The sequence below is a fragment of the Ornithorhynchus anatinus genome, chromosome 7 (genome assembly GCF_004115215.2).
Source record: "Ornithorhynchus anatinus isolate Pmale09 chromosome 7, mOrnAna1.pri.v4, whole genome shotgun sequence".
In the NCBI taxonomy this organism is placed as follows: domain Eukaryota; kingdom Metazoa; phylum Chordata; class Mammalia; order Monotremata; family Ornithorhynchidae; genus Ornithorhynchus; species Ornithorhynchus anatinus.
In genome coordinates this window covers 27,720,640-27,741,001 of record NC_041734.1, presented here as the reverse complement: position 1 = coordinate 27,741,001, position 20,362 = coordinate 27,720,640, and the positions used below count along the sequence as shown (strand labels likewise).

General features: G+C 41.6%; 1 protein-coding gene across 5 annotated transcripts in view; it reads left to right on the top strand.

Annotated features, from left to right (window-relative positions):
• The window catches only part of ERBB4 (erb-b2 receptor tyrosine kinase 4), a 1,160,668-nt gene that overhangs the window by 446,324 nt on the left and 693,982 nt on the right, over window positions 1–20,362 (top strand). For all 5 annotated transcript variants that reach the window (XM_029069455.2, XM_029069453.2, XM_029069454.2 and 2 more), the window contains exon 2: window positions 2,138–2,289. In XM_029069455.2, the coding sequence (XP_028925288.1) occupies window positions 2,138–2,289 (152 nt within the window). The remainder of the gene's footprint in view (window positions 1–2,137; window positions 2,290–20,362) is intronic.

Genomic DNA, 20,362 nt, shown 5'->3' with positions numbered 1-20,362 from the left:
TTAATAATGGCATTTGTTAAGCATTTACTGTGTGCCAGACACCATACCAACTGCTGAGGTAGATACAAGCTAATCAAGTTGGACACAGCTCATGACCCACATGGGGCTCAACAGTCTTCATCCCCATTTTACAGATGAGGGAACTGAGGCACAAAGAAGTTAAATGACTTGCCCAAGGTCACCTAGCTGAGGAATGGTAGAGCAGAATTAGATTAAGATCCTCTGACTTCCCAGACCCATGCCCTTTCCACAAGAGAAAAGTTCTTACATTGTTAGTACTCCAGCTGCTGTTCTACAGCTCCCCAGGGCATACCTGATCCTCCCTAGTACAAACTCCCTCAGTGGCAGGACTTGCTTATGGACATCAAGACCCAGTTTGAGCCAGGCTGGGTTTGGCTCCATTCATTCATTCATTCATTCATTCGTATTTATTGAGCGCTTACTATGTGCAGAGCACTGTACTAAGTGCAGTTCTCCATTTTCTTGCTCCTTCTTGTCCTCTCCCACTACCACCTAGCCCACCCACTTTGCCCTTCTAATACCATCCTACTTTATGTGCCTCTCTCTTATCAATCTCATTATTGCCCTCTTGTATCCTGCCTGGAACTCTCTTCCCACTCTTATTCAAACTTCTCTGATTAATCTGTCATCTTCCCACTCTACTTCTTACTGTATCACCTGAGCACTTCCTCCTCTACTCTCTATATTCTCTCCCTGAACCAGGACTGCACTTCTCCTTGCCCCCTCCTACCTCTCCTCGCTACTCTCCTACTACAACCCAGCCCACACACTTTGCTCCTCTAATGCCAACCTTCTCAGTGTACGTCGATCTTGTCTATCTCACCGACCTCTTGCTCAAATCCTGCCTCTGACCTGGAATTCTCTCCCTACTCATATCTGACAGACAATTACTCTCTCCCACTTCAAAGTCTTTGAAGGCACATCTTCTCCAAGAGACCTTCCTTTCCATTTCTCTCCCTCCCTTCTTTGTCACCTTGATCCTAGACTGCAAGCTGGTTGTCCGCTCAACTGTATATATTTTCATTACCCTATTTATTTTGTTAATGAAATGTACATCGTCTTGATTCTATTTAGTTGCCATTGTTTTTACGAGATGTTCTTCCCCTTGACTCTATTTATTGTCATTGTTCTTGTCCGTCCATCTCCCTTGATTAGACTGTAAGCCTGTCAAACGGCAGGGACCGTCTCTATCTGTTGCCGACTTGTTCATTCCAAGCGCTTAGTAAAGTGCTCTGCACATAGTAAGCGCTCAATAAATACTATTGAATGAATGAATGAATTGTGGGGAGGGACTGCATCTGTTATACTGCCATAATGTACTCTGCTGTGGTACTCTGGTACAATGCTCTGCACCCAGTGAGTGCTCATTATGTTACCATTTGTATGGTACTCTCCTAAGATCTTAGTTCACTGCTCTGTGCACAGTGAGTGCTCAGCAAATTCGAATTATTTCATTGGTTCTTCCTTGGTTTTAGGACACAGAGGATCCATGCTCTGCATTCAGTAAGCACTCAATAAATACAATTGAATGAATGAATGAATAAACCACCTTGTGAGGTTCATAGAAAGGCAGGTATTTTTATCCCAATTTTACAAATGAGGAAATTGAAGTACCTAGAACTCTATATGCCCAACTGGGTAGTACAGGCCAAGTAAATATATTTCCCTCAGGGCATGTACACTTTCTGGGTTGAAGATTTACATTGATCAAATGAACTGGCCCAGTTTTTTTTAATGATTTTTGTTAAGCACATATGTGTCAGGGAACGTACTAAGCACTGGAATAAATAAAAACTAATTGGGTTGGATGCACACCATGTCCCACATGAGGCCCAGATGAGGCAAATGCGGCCCAGAGAAGTTAAGTGACTTACTCAAGGTCACACAGCAGATGTGTCAGAGCCCTGATTAGGCCCCACGTCCTTCTGACTCTGAAACACTTGCTTTATCCACTACCCTGCACAGAGGTGGTGTGAAAAAACACTCTGAATCAAAAAAAAAAAAAACAAGCTATTTTTCTTTTGAACTACATGAGAATACAATGCCATTTCAGTTATAGTCTATTATGCAAATTCTTTAAAAACATTATGCTTAATATGTATGTTTTGCTTTTCAGTGTGTGCTGGCACGGAGAACAAGCTGAGCTCTCTCTCTGACCTGGAACAGCAATATCGTGCCTTGAGGAAATACTATGAAAACTGTGAGGTAGTCATGGGCAACCTGGAGATAACCAGCATTGAGCACAACCGAGATCTCTCCTTCCTACGGGTAAAACTGTCTTTTCTCCTTCTGCTTACTTGTGAGTGGATGCTGGTATCAAAGTGCACAAAAGCAATACTTACTTGTTGGTAACTTGGGGCTATATTGCTCTGACTGGCAGGAACCCAAGAGTGTAGGGAGAAGATAAGAGATACAGAAAGTACACACAAGGGAAAAGAACTAAGATAACAATACTGTCATGAATGACAACCTGACTATATAGCAGCTACTGGTGCCCAGGGTGTCTGATGGAAGATACTGTCACCGCATGGTACATGACAATGTGCGAGTCTGACTCTATGTTGCCAGCAGGTGGAAAGCTGTCAGAGTGGGAATTGGGAAGGTCAGAAGTCCAAGTAGATGAGAATTAGAGCTTTTAGAAGCATATTTTACTTTTGCTTCCCTGCTTTCCCGCCAATTTGGAATTTTTTTAATGTTCAGAAGTGAATTCCTATAGGGATCACAGTGTCTGAGAAATATTTGAGATGAATTGGCTGTTACACCTTTGTTTTTTCACTCCTTTCTTATCACTGCCGTTCAAAAGCACATCCTGTTTATGTGGGGTCAGTAGGATTGTGAAAGGGAAAAAGTGAATTAAAAATAAGCTGCCAGGGTCCTGAGTGGTGTTTTCATGCCTTCTCTCTAGGATGACTGGGTTTTCCAGCCAATGCCCTATATTTCACTGAACTGTAGTAACCGGATATGTTTGCATCTCTTCCCCTCAGTGGCTTTAGCTACCGCTTTAACCTAACAAGCATTTCTAGAGGGCCGAGGGGTTCAGAAGGAACAGCTGCCTAATTGCTCATCTCATGCTGCTTTGCAGAGCTGTAAACTGACTGAGAGTTTTTGATGGAAAGGGAAAAGATGGGGACTTCAGGCCCTGCAGGACTAGGCTGTTGTAGGTAATAATAATTACGGTATTTGTTAAGCATTTACTATATCTCAACCATTGTCATAAATGCTGGGAAAGACACAAGTTAATCAGATCAGACCAGTCCCAGTCACACATGAGGTGCACAGTCTAAGTAGGGAGGAGAACAGCTATTAAATTTCCATTTTACAGTTGAGGAAAATGAGGCTCAGAGAAGTTACCTGTCTTGCCCAAGTTCACACAGCAGACAAGTGGTAGAGGTGGTGTTGGAACCCATTGTCCTCGGACTCCAAGGCCTCTGCTCTTTTCTCCAAAACATGCAGCTTCTGATGATCCAGTGGGACTGATAGGATAGGATCCTCAGAGGATGTACAAAGTGACCTATGATGTTAAGAAAGGCTTCCCTTAAACTGATGCAGGGAGACTAGCCATATTTATAATTTCAGTGCAAAACGTGAAGAGAGGTGTGGATTGAAATGCAGAGTACGTAAGTCTATTTGAAATCAAGTTAAAATGAGTTCTCATTAACCTCTTCACAGGTTGTGGGAGGATTTTTCCGGAGTTTTACATCAGAATCTGATGGCTCTGTGACAGGTGATAAACAACAGGACTAAAATTCAGGATCCCAACATTCTGCCCATTTATTTGCACTTCCAGTCCCCTTCAGGGCCTGTCACTGAGGCCGAACCTGTTTTCTGGTATCCTGATCTTGGCAAAACCTTTGCACAAAGAACTAACACCTGTCCTGATTGCTGCCCACCAGGATGGTCATCCTCTGTAGTGGACACCCAACAGTCTCTTGCTAAATCACATTGTTTGAGACAATGCTTCACTTATTCTGCCTTCCTGACTAGCAATCTGTCTCCTTTCAGTTCCCTGTTGCGAGAAGCAGTGTGGTCTAGAGGGAATAGTACAAGCCTGTGAGTGAGAGCACACGGATTCTAATCCCGGGTCTGCTACTTGTCTGCTGTGTGACCTTGAACAAGTCAACTTCTCCGTGCCTCAGTTCACGTATCTGCAAAATGGGGATTCAATACCTGTTTTTCTTCCTACTTAGATTGTTAACCCCACGTGGGGCGTAATTATCTTTGTAGCTAGCCTGGTGCTTACTGCAATCCTTGATACATAATGAGCGCTTAAATAACCACAACTATCATTATTGTTTCCATGTTCAAAATGCCTCTGTTGATACGGTAGCTTTCAGTACACATGACTGTGGCTAAAGAACAAAACACAGTCTGGAGTATGAACTTTCCTTGCTGAATTCCCATAGATTTCACCCCTTGAATAATGATTGAACTTTTTCGCTTCATGCCTTGTTACTGTCTGTGCTACAGTTTCTTCCTTGGAGGAGAACTCAGTATTCTGATGGAATTAAAATTAGCCAATTTCTCGCTATATCTCTCTGCTGCTGTTGTTTCCAAGCCGTTCCTGTTGATGATCCATTATTGAAGACTTTCTTCTCCCATTACTAGAAACAGTTCATAGGCTCATTCTCAGTTACATTTCTCTCTTTCTGCTAACCAAGTTGTCACTGTTACATTACCCTAGCATCATTCATTCACTACACATGACCAGACTACATTAAGTTGAGCCACATTAAATTTGACACCATTGCCCATGGAATGTGAACTCATTTTTGGCCTTTTTCCTGCCATGTTGTGTGAAGTATAGGATGGAAACATGACAAATGAAACCTGTCAAAGAACTGCATTTTAAACAACATCAGTGTATTTTTCACTTCAGTCTCAAAAATGCAGTCTCAAATGCTGTGCTTTAGAAAATAAGCGAAAATAAGTAACCGTAGTTTCCTCTTACCACTTTCATTTTGGTGAGAGAATGCTCATGAATGCATACTTTAAAATTGACTGAATTTTTCTCAAGTATTATTAGAATACCTTCATGCTAATCTAAATAAAGCTCATGACAGGACCCTGACACACTTCGTAATTTTCTATTCCTGTTTTATAAAAGGATTTCAGATGATATCATTGCATACTTTCACCATAAGGCCTTCCCAGACTGAGTCCCCCTTTACCTCTGCTCCTTCTCCCCTCCCCATCACCCCATCTCCCTTTCTTTGCTCTACCCTTCTCCCCACCCCACAGCACTTGTGTATGTATGTACATATTTATTATTCTATAGATTTTACTAATGATGTGCATATATCTACAATTCTATTCATTTATATTGATGCTATTGTTGCAAACTTGGTTTGGTTTGTTTTGTTTTGTCGTCTGTCTCTCCCTTCTAGACTGTGAGCCCGTTGTTTGGTAGGGATTATCTTTCGTTGTTGAATAGTACTTTCCAAGTGCATAATACAGTGCTCTACACACAGTAAGCACTCAATTAATATGATTGAATGTATGATTCAGTGCAGGACGACAGTTGGCTCTAAAAGACCTTATAGCTTATTATTTATGCATTTTATTTCAGCCATAAGGTCAAGATATCCAATAGAGAACAACAAAATAAGAGACATGATCATGAAGCATGCTATTGTTCAGGACATGGAAAACTTTAAATTAAGGCTAGTGGTAGCAGGAAATAATACTAATACACACAGTAGAGACCTCAGGGCTTTTGCTATTTCAGCAGATGATTGTTCCTTCTAATTTGACCTGCTCTTGAGTTAACTCTTTTCATCTAAATGTGATAACCTAACAGGTTATGTACTATCAGACACTAACTCCTATGTCTTTTGTGTCCCTTGTATCTTTTGGAAATTATAGAGTGAGTGGATTTGGGTTCGTCATGCCATTTCACATTATACAATTTCTAAAAGTTCACTGAATATTATTCAGATATACATATATATATAATCATGTCAACCTGAGCAATAAGCGGCAGGCATAAAGTAAAATCCTGGCAACGTGCTCAGAATACTGACATAGTGAAACACCAAACCTTGGTGGAATGATGAATGAAGGGCAAGTGGAAGGGAGAGAGGCCTCAGGGCTTGCAAAGGTTGTGAAGGCTTTTATTTTTCAAAAATTATTTGTCCTAAATCCAGTCCACACAACAGGAGATGAAGCTGCTGCTAGTTGGAGTGACCGCCAGTGGATTCCCAGTTGTGATGCATAATTTCATATGGTTTCTCTTTGCCTCCTCAACCATTGTCAGTTAACATGACCTCAGATGAAATAAGATGGATTTTCACAGTTGGGAAAAAGTAAACTGAGAAAGACTATGAAAAATAGATTGTGAAAATGAGCTTCAGGAAATGACCCATTGAACATCTTCAACCCTGAGCTTCCTCCAACTGTTCCTGGTCATGGACTGTTCACCAGCCCCATTTGAGGCCATTATCTGGAAAAGACATGACAGAAACATAATTTGGGTAAAACATCTTCAGGTTTCAGGATGCAGAGAAGTACTAATGGCTGATAGTAAAAATACTGTATCCAGTAACTTGATTCAGTGTTGTCCAGATCAGGATACTACTACTTCATTATTATTATTATTTTGAAGTGCCATAGAATCATTTCCAATTCACAGCAACTCTATGGATATATTTTCCCCAGAACATTCTGTCTTCTGCCATGATCCATAACCTTCCTAATGGTTCTTGTGTTATCATTGTTATGATTTCTATCCATCTAGCTGCTGGTCTGCCTCTTTCACATTTTCCCTGAACTTTTCCTAGCATTAGTTTCTTCTCCAGGGAATTAGTCCTCCTGATTATGTGTCCAAAATATGCTAATCTAAGTCAAGTCGTTTGGCCTTCCGAAGACTACTTTGGCTTAATTTCCTCCCAAATCCATTTGTTCGTTTTATGGGCAGTCCATGGTATTCGCAAATCATTCTCCAACACCATATTTCAAAAGAATCAGTGTTCTTTCTATCCTGTTTTTTAAATGTCCAGCTTTCAGATCCATTCGTTATCACTGGAAACACCATAGAATTGACAATTTGTATTTTTGTGGCAATTGTTGCATCAGCACATTTTGTGATTTTTTCTAGGTCCTTCATAGCAAATCTTCCTAACATTAATTTTTGGCATATTTCTTGACTTCTAGTTCCTTTATTATTGATTATCGATCCCAGGAGAGAAAAATTGTCAGAGTTAGAAAATCACACTTGTAATCATTATATTCATCAGTATGGAGTGATCCTGGGCATACATTTTTAGTAAACTTTTAAATGTATTTAATTTTCTTTCTTACATTCCAAGTACCCTCTGCCCCCTTCCAGCCCTTATCCATTCATCCTGACTAATTTTTTAAAATATGGTTTAATTCTCTTTCCACTAAGCAGATACAAGCATTTAATGGAGCCTTTTAAACTTCATTGTTTCAGTTTATGGCTCTCCTGTGACCTGACTGCTCCCTGAAACTAAATCCATATTTTTCTCTTCTTCATGGTTTCCCTTTGCTCAACTCCCCATCCCTTACATTACATATAACAAGACTAGTCCCATCACTATAACCTGTCCATATTCCATGTCTGTTTAAGATACACCTTGTTTCACCACAGCCAGCCCTGTTCTGTCCTGACCTTGTACATCTCTATTAGCCCATAATGCCTTGGGCCACCAAACCTGTGGTAATGGGAGAGTGTCAATGGTCTATTGGATAGAGCAAGGGCCTAGGAGTTGGAAAGAGCTGGGTTCTAATCTCAACTCTTCTATTTGTGTGATCTTGGGAAAGTCACTTAACTTCTCTGTGATTCAGTTATCTCATCTGCAGAATGGGGATTAAGACTAAGAGCCTCGTGTGAGACTGTGTCCAATCGGATTTGCTTGTATCCACCCCAGTGCTTAGTACAGTGCTTGGCACATGGTAAGCACTTAACAAATGGTCTTATGCTGGTCTTATGCTGTTGAGTCATCTCCAGCCCATTGCGACTCCATGGACACATCTCTCCCAGAATGCCCCACCTCTATCTGCAATCGTTCTGATAGTGTATCTACATAGAGTTTTTTGGTAAACATATGAAAGTGGTTTACCATTGCCTTCTTCTACACAGTAAACTTGTTTCTCTGCCCTCCTCTCTCTCCCATGCCGCTGCTGCCTAGCACAGTTGAGTTTTGACATAGCAGAATGCCTTCCACTTGCTAGGCACTGTCAAAGCTAGGAATGACATGGATATACCTCTGCTTGATCTCCCTTCTGTAACCAAGACTGGTGGAGTACTGGAAACTCTCCAGTTGTGATCCTGAGAGGGGGTTTAACAAATATCACTATTATTATTATTAGTTTTTATTCCCTCCCCAATTATCCATCTGCCTTTTCTCAATCCCACAGGCTAGGCGGTTCCGAGTTGCACGAGCTGTAAAGGCTTTGCCCACAAGGGATTGGGTAGCTGCAGTGGGACCAGGTTAAAATAAAATGTCAGGAGATAAAGTACATTTTAGGTGCTGGGCAAACTTGGCAAGAGATGCAGCTGCATAAAGCAATTTATATTTTTAAATGTGACAAAGTGCATCCCTTGTTGATTGTCACTGTTCATTTGAAGAAAAAATGGCCATAAAATGAGTCATCCAGTAAAATATAGGTCAGGTGGCTACGTAAGCCATAACCTTGATGCTCCAAATGATGCTGTTTACCAAGTGTTTGTCATGTGTAAGCACTGAGGTAATCAGATCATACCAGTAATTCATTCAACTCATTAATTTATTCAATCACATTTATTGAGCATTTAATATGTGCAAAACACTAAGCATTTGGGAGAGTACAATACTACAATATTCATTCATTCATTCATTCAATAGTATTTATTGAGCGCTTACTATGTGCAGAGCATTGTCCTAAGTGCTTGGAATGAACAAGTCGGCAACAGAGACAGTCCCTGCTGTTTGACGGGCTTACAGTCTAATCGGGGGAGACGGACAGACAAGAACATTGGCAATAAATAGAGTCAAGGGGAAGAACATCTCGTAAAAACAATGGCAACTAAATAGAATCAAGGCGATGTACATTTCATTAACAAAATAATTAGGGTAATAAATATATACAGTTGAGCAGACGAGTACAGTGCTGAGGGGATGGGAAGGGAGAGGAGGAGAAGCAGAGGGAAATGGGGGGAAAAGAGGGTTAAGCTGCGGAGAGGTGAAGGGGGGGCATTCCAGGACCGCGGGAGGTGAGGAGGTGGGCAGCGGAGGAGCGGAGCGTGCGGGGTGGGCGGTAGAAAGAGAGAAGGGAGGAGAGTTAGGAAGGTGCAAGGTGATGTAGAGCCTTGAAGCCTAGAGTGAGGAGTTTTTGTTTGGAGCGGAGGTTGATAGGCAACCACTGGAGTTGTTTAAGAAGGGGAGTGACATGCCCAGATCGTTTCTGCAGGAAGATGAGCCGGGCAGCAGAGTGAAGAATAGACTGGAGCGGGGCGAGAGAGGAGGAAAGGAGGTCAGAGAGAAGGCTGACACAGTAGTCTAGCCAGGATATAACGAGAGCCCGTAGCAGTAAGGTAGCCGTTTGGGTGGAGAGGAAAGGGCGGATCTTAGCGATATTGTAAAGGTGAAACCGGCAGGTCTTGGTAACGGATAGGATGTGTGGGGTGAACGAGAGAGACGAGTCAAGGATGACACCGAGATTGTGGGCCTGAGAGATGGGAAGGATGGTCGTGCCATCCATGGTGATAGGGAAGTCTGGGAGAGGACCAGCAGACACATTCCCTGCTCACAATAAGCTTACTGTTTGGAGTCAAGGAGACAGTCATAAATATAAATACATTCCAGGTATGTACATAAGTGCTGTGGGGATGGGGGGGGGAAGAACAAAGGGAGCCAATCAGGGTGATGCAGAAGGGAGTGGGAGAAGAGGAAAGCAGGGGCTTAGTCAGGGAAGGCATCTTGTAGGAGATGTGCCTTCAATAAGTGTTTGAAGCAGGGAAGAGTAATTGTCTGTCAGTTATAACGAGGGAGGCCATTCCAGGCCAGAGGCAGGATGTGGTTAAGGGGTCTGTGGCAAGATAGATGAAATCGAGGCTCAGTGAGATGGTTAGCGTTAGAGCAGTTAAGTGTGGAGGTTGAGTTGTAGTAGGAGAGTACAGAGGTGAAGTAGGTGGGAGCTGGGTGATAGAGTGCTTTAAAGCCAATGGTGAGGAGTTGTTGTTTGATGTGGGGTGGATGGGCAACCAGTGGATTTTTTTGAAGAGTGGGGTGAGATTACCTGAACATTTTTGTAGAAATATGATCCAGGAAGCAGAGTGAAGTATATGGACTGCATATCAGGAGGCTGGGAGGTCAGCAAGTAGGCTGATGCAGTAATCCAGGTAGGATAGGATGAGTGAAGGTAATCATTTACTGATTGTAGTAATTGTTAAGTTCTTACTATGTGCCAAGCCCTGGAGTAAATTCAAGATAATCAGATTGAATGTATGTCCCACACAGTACTCACAGTCTAAGGGGGAGAGAGAACAGGTATTTTATTGATTTATTTATTATTTATTATAAACGAATTATTTATTTTAAGAGACGCAGCATGGCTTAGAGGTAAGAGCAGGAGTCAGAAGGCTTGGGTTCTAATCGCAGCTCTGACACTGGTCAACTATGTGACTTGAGGCAAGTCACTTACCTTCTTTGTGCCTCAGAGACCTCATCTGTAAAATGGGGATTAAGACTATGAGCCCCACCTGATAATCAACCTGATACTCTTGTATTTACCCCAGCTCTCAGAACAGTGCTTGGCTCATGGTAAGCCCTTAACAAACCATCATTATTTCCCTTCTAGACTGTAAGCTTGTTGTGGGCAGGGATTGTTTCTCTTTATTGCTGAATTGTATTTTCCAAGAGCTTAGTACAGTGCTGTGCACACAGTAAGTGCTCAATTAATAGGAATGAGTGAATGAATTAATTTTATCCCATTTTTAGAGCTGAGGCAACTGAAGCACAAGTAAATTTAGTGTTGTCAAAGATTCTGCATCAAGAAAGTAGCAGAACTGAAACTCAGAGAGAAGGTGTGACTTAAAACTGTATTTCCACATTTTTGAGGCAACATTTTCCATTGGCAGCAGGCCATGAAGTGACTGTGAAGAGCTTTCTGGTCTAGCAGATTGATCACGGGCTAGGGAGTCAGAAGGACCTGGGTTCTAATCTCAGCTCTACCACTTCTCTGCTGTGTGATCTTGGGCAAGACACTTTACTTGTCTTTACCTCAGTTATCTCTTCTATAAAATGGGGATTAAGACTGTGAGCTCCATGTGGGACAGGGACTGTGGCAACCTGATTACCTTGTATCAACCCCGGTGTTTAGAACAGTGCTTTGCACAGAATAAGTGCTTAAAAAAAATACCATTAAGAATATAATTTAACCAGGCTGAATTATTTTTCAAGCTCTTCATCAAATTGAAAACACGTGTGTGTGTGTGTGTGTGCGCGTGCGCGCATATGTTGGGAGCTAGCTAAACAAAAGACTCTTTGGGATGAAAATTTGAATTGATGCTATGGAAACTTAATGTACTTGTCCAATTTATACTTCTGATTCCAAAAGAGAAGAGTTTTCTTTTTCCTCTTTTAGTAAGCAGCCTGACCTAGTGGCAAGAGCATGGGCTTGGGAGTCAGAGGTCATGGGTTCTAATCCTGTCTTTGCCACTTACCAGCTGTGTGACCTTGGGCAAGTCTCTTCACTTCTCTGTGCCTCAGCTACCTCATCCGTAAAATAGGGATTAAGTCTGTGAGCCTCATGTGGGACAACCTGATTACCTTATATGTACCCCAGAACTTGGGGCAATGTTTGACACATAGTAAGCGCTTAACAAATATATTATTATTCTTATTAAAATGGCAAAGGACCTGAGAAGTTTTTCTGTAGTATTGAGTTCAGAACTATTTCTGATGTCAATTTTAGTTCCCAAAAGGGGATGGTGTCTAAATTATTTGAAATTTGTGTTTCTCAGCAGTTAAGAAGTGGGGATTCTTTCTCCAAATTGCATACTAGAGTAAGAAAATAAAGTTTCACTTCCCCATAAAAAGTGCTGAAAGCACTTGGCCTGATTGCTCAGGGCACCCATTCAGTAGAACTCAAAGATTTGACTTCAAATGCTCTCAGGATGTTATTAAAAATAAGATCCAACAAATTTAGAGAAGATTTACCCCAAAACACCAACCTACTACCCCTAAAATGCCCCTGTGGCTAATCTACTTAAATTTAAATTGGATGTATTAGATTGAACAGCCAATGAATATAGCATATTTGTACCTCTGGGAACTGGGGGATTTTAAATTTGGCTTCAGTGGTGAGTCTAATGAGTTTTATGGTCTCGCCTCACCCTTAATTAGAGGAGAATCCAAATAACAAGCCCATTTCATCCACTGGTTCTTTTATTTTCTTTGCTCAAGGGAATCAAGTGTATGAAGATGGTTTATTCACAGTCTCTTGTTGTAAAGGGCAAAGCATTCAGGTTCAAAAGGAGAGGTAGTTAATATTTCTGAGAGTTCCTGAAACAAATCTAAGACTGACTTTCTTGACTAAAGTTTCTAAACACTGTTTAAATTTTTTTTTCCACTGAGTGTTTGCAAGAAATCAAATGGAACCTCTTCATTTTCACTGTTTTAGTTTGCTCAGAGTCTGGTATCAGGGCACTGTTTTGGTTTAACAGCCTTTGAGCATTAGCAATAGAGTCTTTGATTTCCAGCTCTGTAAAATTGGGTAAGATTTGGAGGGCAAGGAAGTGGGGCTTAATGAACAATTTTGCACAATGGATAAAATTTAAATTTTCTCCATCGCTGCACAGCCATGCAATAAAAGTTCAGAAGTAGTAAACAGACAAAATTAAAGTTTTAATAATCTTAAGACAACTCCAACCAAAACATGATAAAACCAAGATTAACCATTTTTAAAGAGCCATAGGTAGATTTTAGTTTACATTTGGTTCCACAGTGGGTTGGATGTGTATTGCATCGCAAATCGTTAGTGAGGCAAAATCCTTCAAGATGAAATGGCACATGGGTGGCTTTTAATGTGTACTGATCTATATCTATATCAGTTTAAATTAGACTGTAAGCTCATTGTGGGGAGGGAATGCATCTACCAGTTCTGAATACTGAAGTTAATTGATTTATTAATTGATACTAGGTTGCCCAGTCTTCCAAGCAGGTGGTGGTGCTATAAGAGAAAGGGTCCTCAGGCCGACAGTGAGTAGACTGTCTGCTAGGGCCATGCACACATGCTGGATCTATTGCAGTTGCTCCCCGCAGGTGGGGAACAGGGTAAAGCAGAAAAGCCCATTTTCTCCTGCTGTCCCAGCTCATTTGCCAGAACCCAGATCCTGAGGGTTTGTCCTGCCCAAAGTCCATCTCCCCACTTGTCAAACCGGTCTCTGGAAAGAGCGTATGGAGCAGAGAAAGCAGGAAAGCCAGATTCCTCCTCACGTTTGTTTTCTTTTTATTAAAAAAAAAGAAGTTTTTCTTTTCCCTTTCCTGAATAGACCTGCAACTCACCACCTATATCAATGTCACCACCCATATCAACGTCATACTGGGCCCACACAGGGGCAGGGACCAGGCCAGTGTTAGATTGCATCGTGACTGGCAGGGGGAGGCGGTACCATGTTGGAGCTCCTCATCTTCCCTCCCAAGCCCTGTCCTCTCCCTGACTTCCCTATCACTGTGGATGGTACGACCATCCTTCCCCTCTCTCAGGCCCGCAACCTCGGTCTCATCTTTGACTCGGCTCTCTCGATCACCCCACACATCCAATCTGTCACCAAAACCTGCCCGTCTTACCTTTATAATATCGCCAAGATCCGCCCTTTCCTCTCCACCCAAACGGCTATCTTACTGTTACAGGCTCTCGTAATATCCCGGGTAGATTACTGTGTCAGCCTGCTCTCTGATCTCCCTTCCTCCTGTCTCTCCCCGCTCCAGGCTATTCTTTACTCCGCTACCTGGCTCATCTTCCTGCAGAAACACTCTGGGCATGTCACTGCCCTTCTTAAAAACCTCCAGTGGTTGCCTATCAACCTCCGCACAAAACAAAAACTTCTCACTCTAGGCTTCAAGGCTCTCCATCACCTTCCCTCTTCTACCTCTCCTCCCTTATCTCTTTCCACTGCCCACCCCGCATGCTCCACTCCTCTGCTGCCCATCTCCTCACCGTCCCCCGTTCTCACCTATCCCGCTGTCAAACCCTGGGCCACGTCCTCCCACGGTCCTGGAATGCCCTCCCTCCTCACCTCTGCCAAACTAATTCTCTTCCCCTCTTCAAAACCCTACTTAAAGCTCACCTCCTCCAAGAGGCCTTCTCAGACTGAGCTCCCCTTTTCCCTCTGCTCCCTCTATCCCCCCCTTCACGTCTCCACAGCTAAACCCTCTTTTTCTCCCTTCCCATCCCCTCAGCACTGTACTCGTCTGCTCAACTGTATATATTTTCATTACCCTATTTATGTTGTTAATGAGATGTACATCACCTTGATTCTATTTATTTGCTATTGTTTTAATGAGATGTTCATCCCCTTGATTCTATTTATTGCTATTGTTCTTGTCTGTCCATCTCCCCCGATTAGACTGTAAGCCCGTCAAAGGGCAGGAACTGTCTCTACCTGTTACCGATTTGTACATTCCGAGTGCTTAGTACAGTATTCCAAGTGCTTAGTACAGTTTTCTGCACATAGTAAGCACTCAATGAATACTATTGAATGAATGAATGTTGGAACGTAGTTCAACTACTTTGCCTTTGGATTGGTAGAACTGATAGGGTGCCCAGAAAAATTCATAAATCAACCAGTCGCCTCTTCTGCAAATTACTGCCCCTTCACAGACCCTCAAATCCTATGGCCTCGACATTTTTCTTGTCCTCTTCTCTTGAGCTCTTTTTTCTGTGACTGATTTTTATTCATTTCATTCACTGAATCCTTTTCCACCTTTTATCCGCTAGTGGTGGGTGTCCTGAGAGGCTCTTTTCTGGGTCCCCTTCTACACTCATTCGATACTCTGTTTCTCCAAGAGCTCACTGCTTCCCTGGCTTCAGCTGTCACTTCTAAGTGTATGACTCCTAAATCAATCACTATAACCCCAATATTTCACCTTCTCTACAATCCAACCTTTCTACTTACCTCCTGGACATCTCCATTTCAATCAGTCAGTCATTAGTATTTACTGAGTGCTTACTTTGTGCAAAACAGTGTTCCAAGTGCTTGAAAGAATACAATACAGTTAGTAGGCATGACCAGTACTCTCAGAGAGCTTACAGTCTAATGGAAGAGGCAGGCATTAACATAAATTACAGATAAAGGAAGCAATTGAATATAAGATATATAGGAAAGAACTGTGGGGTATGGGTGGAGTAATTACTTAAGTGCTTCGGCAATGAGAGAGCATGCATGGGTGAGGCATCAGAGGGGGAAAATAGATTAGGGGCTGAGAATTTAGGGAAGGTTTCCAGGAAGAGAGGTGATTTTACTAGGGTTTTGAAGATGAAGCCTATTTGAATGTCGCACCAGCCTCAAGCTCATTATGTCTAAAACTGACATTTCGCTTCCCTTCTAAACTCACTCCTCATCCTCCTAACTTTCCCTGATCTGTCCATCTTTTTCCTATCCTATTGACTACTGATGCCACAACCTGGATTTTATCCTGGATTTCTCACTGTTCTGCATGGTCACTTCTGTTTACTCACAGTGGTTTTCAAATCTTCCACTTCCTCTTCACCAACAGCTAAGTAGGCTGTCCAGTCATATTGTCTTTAAAATACTGAATCAGTCTCCTTCCTGGTTTCCCAGACATCATTTTCCTGACTTTTTTGGTGGCATAGTGGCAAGAGAACTGGCTTAGGAAGCAGAGGACGTTGGTTCTAATCCCGCCTCCACCACTTGTCTGCTGTGTGACCTTGAGCAAGACACTTAACTTCTCTATGCCTCAGTTCCCTCATCTGTAAAATGGGGATTAAGACTGTGAGCCCCACGTGGGACAACCTGATTATCTTGTATCTACCACAGTGCTTAGAACAGTGCTCGGCACATAGTAAGCGCTTAACAAATACCATCATTATTATTATTACATGCTTCTGCCTGAACAACTTGCTTAAAATGTCAGTCTGCAAGCAACTCTCCATTTCTCAAGTACCTCGAAAGGCTATCTATATCTGTGTGATTCTCTGACAGCTTTCTTCATTTCACACTTTCACCCATTACTTCCCAGCTCATGCCCTTGACTCCTCCAAAAACAATTATTTACTACGTCTAGCTCTTGACACACTCCCCCCCCCCCCAACCCCGGCCCGCCCTCAAAAACCCTGACTTCAGTAGAGTGTAAGCTCCTGAGGGCAAGGGATTGTGCCTACTTATTCTATTGTACATTCTCAAGGGCTTAGAAGAGTGCTCTGTGCAGAGTGAACAACAAAAAAATTCTAAATATTGATTAACCTGGATGAGATAGATTGATTTTGCTAACCCACTGCCTCAAATGGAGAAGCAACAAGATTCAGTGGAAAGAGCATGGGCCTGGCAGTCATAGGACCTGGGTCTATTCTGAGCTCACCACTTGTCCGCTGTGTGACCTCAGGCAAGTCACTTAACTCTTCTTTGCCTCAGTTACTTCATATGTAAAATGGGGATTAAGAGTGAGTCCCATGTGAGACTTGGGCTTTTCAACCAGATCATTTTATATCCACCCCAGTGTTTAGTACAGTGCCTGGTATATTGTGAGTGCTTCACAAATACTATTAAGAAAAAAAATGAAAATCTAACTCCCTCTCCCTTCAAATCTGATAGACCAAAGCTCTCCCCATCAAGTCCCAACTAAAATTCCACTTTCCCAAGGAATCTTTCTCCATTAATTTCTAAGAACCCAATTCTTGTTAAAGCAATGTCTACCCTTAGCACTGATTTGCATTCCCAGGTATCGCAGCACTTACATATACAGCTGCATATTAAATTGTTTATTCAGCTATATAACTCTTAACATTCTCATGATATCAACTGTTAATTTGTGATTGTCAGACTCTTCGACTAGAGTGTAAATCTCCCAAGGTCAAGCCCCACCACATCTTTTGCTTCTGGTATATATTCTCAAACTAAGTACAGTGCTCTGCACATGATAATAATAATAATAATGATAATAATGATGGTATTTGTTAAGTGCTTACTATGTGCAAAGCACTGTTCTAAGCACTGGGGGGGATACAAGGTGATCAGGTTGTCCCACAGTAGGTGCTCATTAAAACTATTGATCACATGCTAGATTGTTGGGAAAGTTTCTATAAGTTTTACATCTAGTATGAAGCATAATGGTTAGCATTACCCAGTATTTCCTAAACATCAACTGTTCACTGAACACTGAAACACTACCCATGAGTAGAATGAAAAAGTCTGCTCAAAAAGCTCCTAAAAGTTCCTTGTAAAAAAGTTTTTAGTTAAGGGAATATCAATATACATAGAAAAAAATTAGGAATTAATCCTGAAAATTAATAGGATGTTGTTCATCAACTCTATAGTAATTTCCCAAGTGCTACGTACAGTGCTCTGCACACAGAAAGTGCTTAATAAATACTATTGATTGATTAAGGATAGGGGAAGAAATAGACAGGTAAATGGATTAGGCCAGATGGATCTTCAGAATGAAGTTCTAAAATCTAATAATAACAATAATTATGATATTTGTTAAACTCTTATTATGTGCCAAGCACTGTACTAACCACTGGGGTGAATACAACCAAATCAGGATGGACACAGTTCCTGTCCCATGTGAGGCTCACAGTCTCAATCCCCACATTACAGATATGGTAACTGAGGCATAGAGAAGTTAAGTGACTTGTCCAAGGTCACACAGCACACAAGTAGTAAAATCAGGATTAGATCCCATGACCTTCTGACTCCCAGGCCTGTGCTCTATGCACTACACTGACTTTCACAGAAATGGTACCCAGACATGATCTTTTTTGTTCTTCAACTCTCTCACTGGATTTTGGAAAATCTATTTGATATCTCCAAACTGCTTTGACCTTCCTGATGACAAAATTTACATCTTGGGATTCTGTTAATATTATGTGCAAGTTTTGAAATTAATAGTGACTTACCTAGGCAATCCAATGACTCTGCTTCTTCTGAATGGCTACCGGTTCCCTATGCCCCCGTTCATATTCACAGACTTCATATCTATGACTTCCCATCAATAAGCAATCTATCATGGCCTCAGGAGCTTACCTGGAAAATATTCTTTCCAGCACTGTGATTTATTCAATGGAGTTCTGGGATCTAATGTTTCCCAGTAAAGTAAAAGAAGGAATCAGGCCTTATGTTTCTTGTCCATTCTGGGAGAAAGAAGGAATCTGAGCTTTTTATTTCATATATATATATATATATATGTATGTGTGTGAATGTGTGTATGTATGTATATATATATATATATATGTATATATATATATGTGTATATATATATATATTTCTATATCATGGAGTGAAGATATACATATTCATAAAGAGTAAATTTGAGCTTTCATTGTGGAACCTCTTATCCTGAAAAAATTTTTTTCAGAAACTGCCTGTTTTTTTTTCCTTTTATGAACAAGACAGGAATGTAAGCACTTTGCTTCCAATGTGCTAATCTCTAAGTTATCTTAAAAAGATCCAGACCATTTGAAGATATAGATGAGAGTCATAAATAAAGACCTGGGTGAATCGAAAGAATGAGACTGTTAAACACTGCATAGTTAAAAGAAAAGTCACAAAACCTTAGCACTTGTGGGCCATTCTCACCACTTAGGCCATTTCACTTCCCTTCATATAAAGGAAGAAGAGGGGGTATATAGATGGTTTAACAGCCTGGGAAGCTCGCACAGCTCTTAGAATCAGATGCAGTTCCTTTCATAATGTAGGTTGAATTAACCAAATAAAAAGGAACTGAGCTTCTTAACTGCTACTAACAGACTGGCTGAAGGTTGTGTTTATTGCTTATGCATTTAGCCTTCCTTCCTCCATTAGAAGTAAAGAGGAGAAATAAAAGTCATTTTGTTAACATTTGACATCAATTAGCCCAGATTAAAGTGCATTTCCATCATAATGTTAAGTATTAGCAAATCTCTGAAGCTTCTGATGGTTTCACCTGCTTCACAGATGAGCAGGCCAAATGCTCCTTTGTCCTACGGTAATGGAAATAGGTCATGCCCATACAGTAACCTCAGTTAAACACACACAGTCTACTTGAGATAGAAGCATTTTTTTGAGTATGCAAACACACCTCCAGAATGAAACTGACATTGCTGCCTTAACTTCTCTCTGAACGGCATGCTCTGACCTGCTACTGAAATGATCAGCTGGGGGCTGAACATCCCAGATGAACTGTGATCTCCAAGAGATGTTGGCTAGGAGAATGGGAAATCAAGGTCGGGTTTCAAAATGAAATTAAGAGATGGAGAAATCACACCCCTTACTTCCCCGTTAACTGCTCAGGGAGCCCTTCCGAATCTGCTTGAAGAGTGAATCTGAGCAAGAGAGAGTCCCTGAAGACTCAACAGTAGGTCTTCAGCATGCATAATGGAATAAAGTTAGTGAGACCAAACAATAAAGTCTATTGAGGGAAGGAAAAACCCTTACAACCCTTACCCTTAGTGAGAGAAGCTCTATCTCTTGGGAAATGTTAAGAGAGATTGGGGAAATACTTGAAAATAAACAGAAGGGAAATGCAGCTTTGGCCAGCTAGGAGATCTGAACTGTAATTTACACATCTGTTTTCTGATGTTGATAAAACTGGGCAATGTCACTTAGAAAAATTGTAGTTTCCTCCCTTTCCCTTTCTCCATTGTTTCTGATTCTTACCTTTACATATGAGGAACATAACGAACAATGTCTTGAATACCTGTGTGCACTCTAACATGATCTCACACATACCTGACTCTTTCTTGCTTACTACTTTACAGGTTAAGTATACATAGCTCCTGAGGAATACTGACATCTTCTAAGTAACATCACTTAATAGGGAAGCTCTGTGACCTGGTGAAAAGAGCACAGGCCTTGGAAACAATCAGATGTGGATACTTTAAAATCTCCCCTGCTCCTCTCCAGTCCCTCCTTCCTCCTGCCCCGTCTTGAACTCTCCCACCTTTCCCAGGAGTATCTCTAGAGGAGTCCTCCTTCATTCTCTCAAAATCCACCTCTTCCACCTATGCTTCTGACCCCATCCCTTCAAACCTTACTAAAGTGCTTGGTACTTCCCTTCTTCCCTCCCTGGCTGCCATGTTCAACTGTTCACTCTCCACTGACTTTTCCCCCCACCGCTTCCAAACAGTATTATTTCTTCCTTAGCCTAAAAAATCCCTCCCTTGACACCAAGGCTCCCTCCAG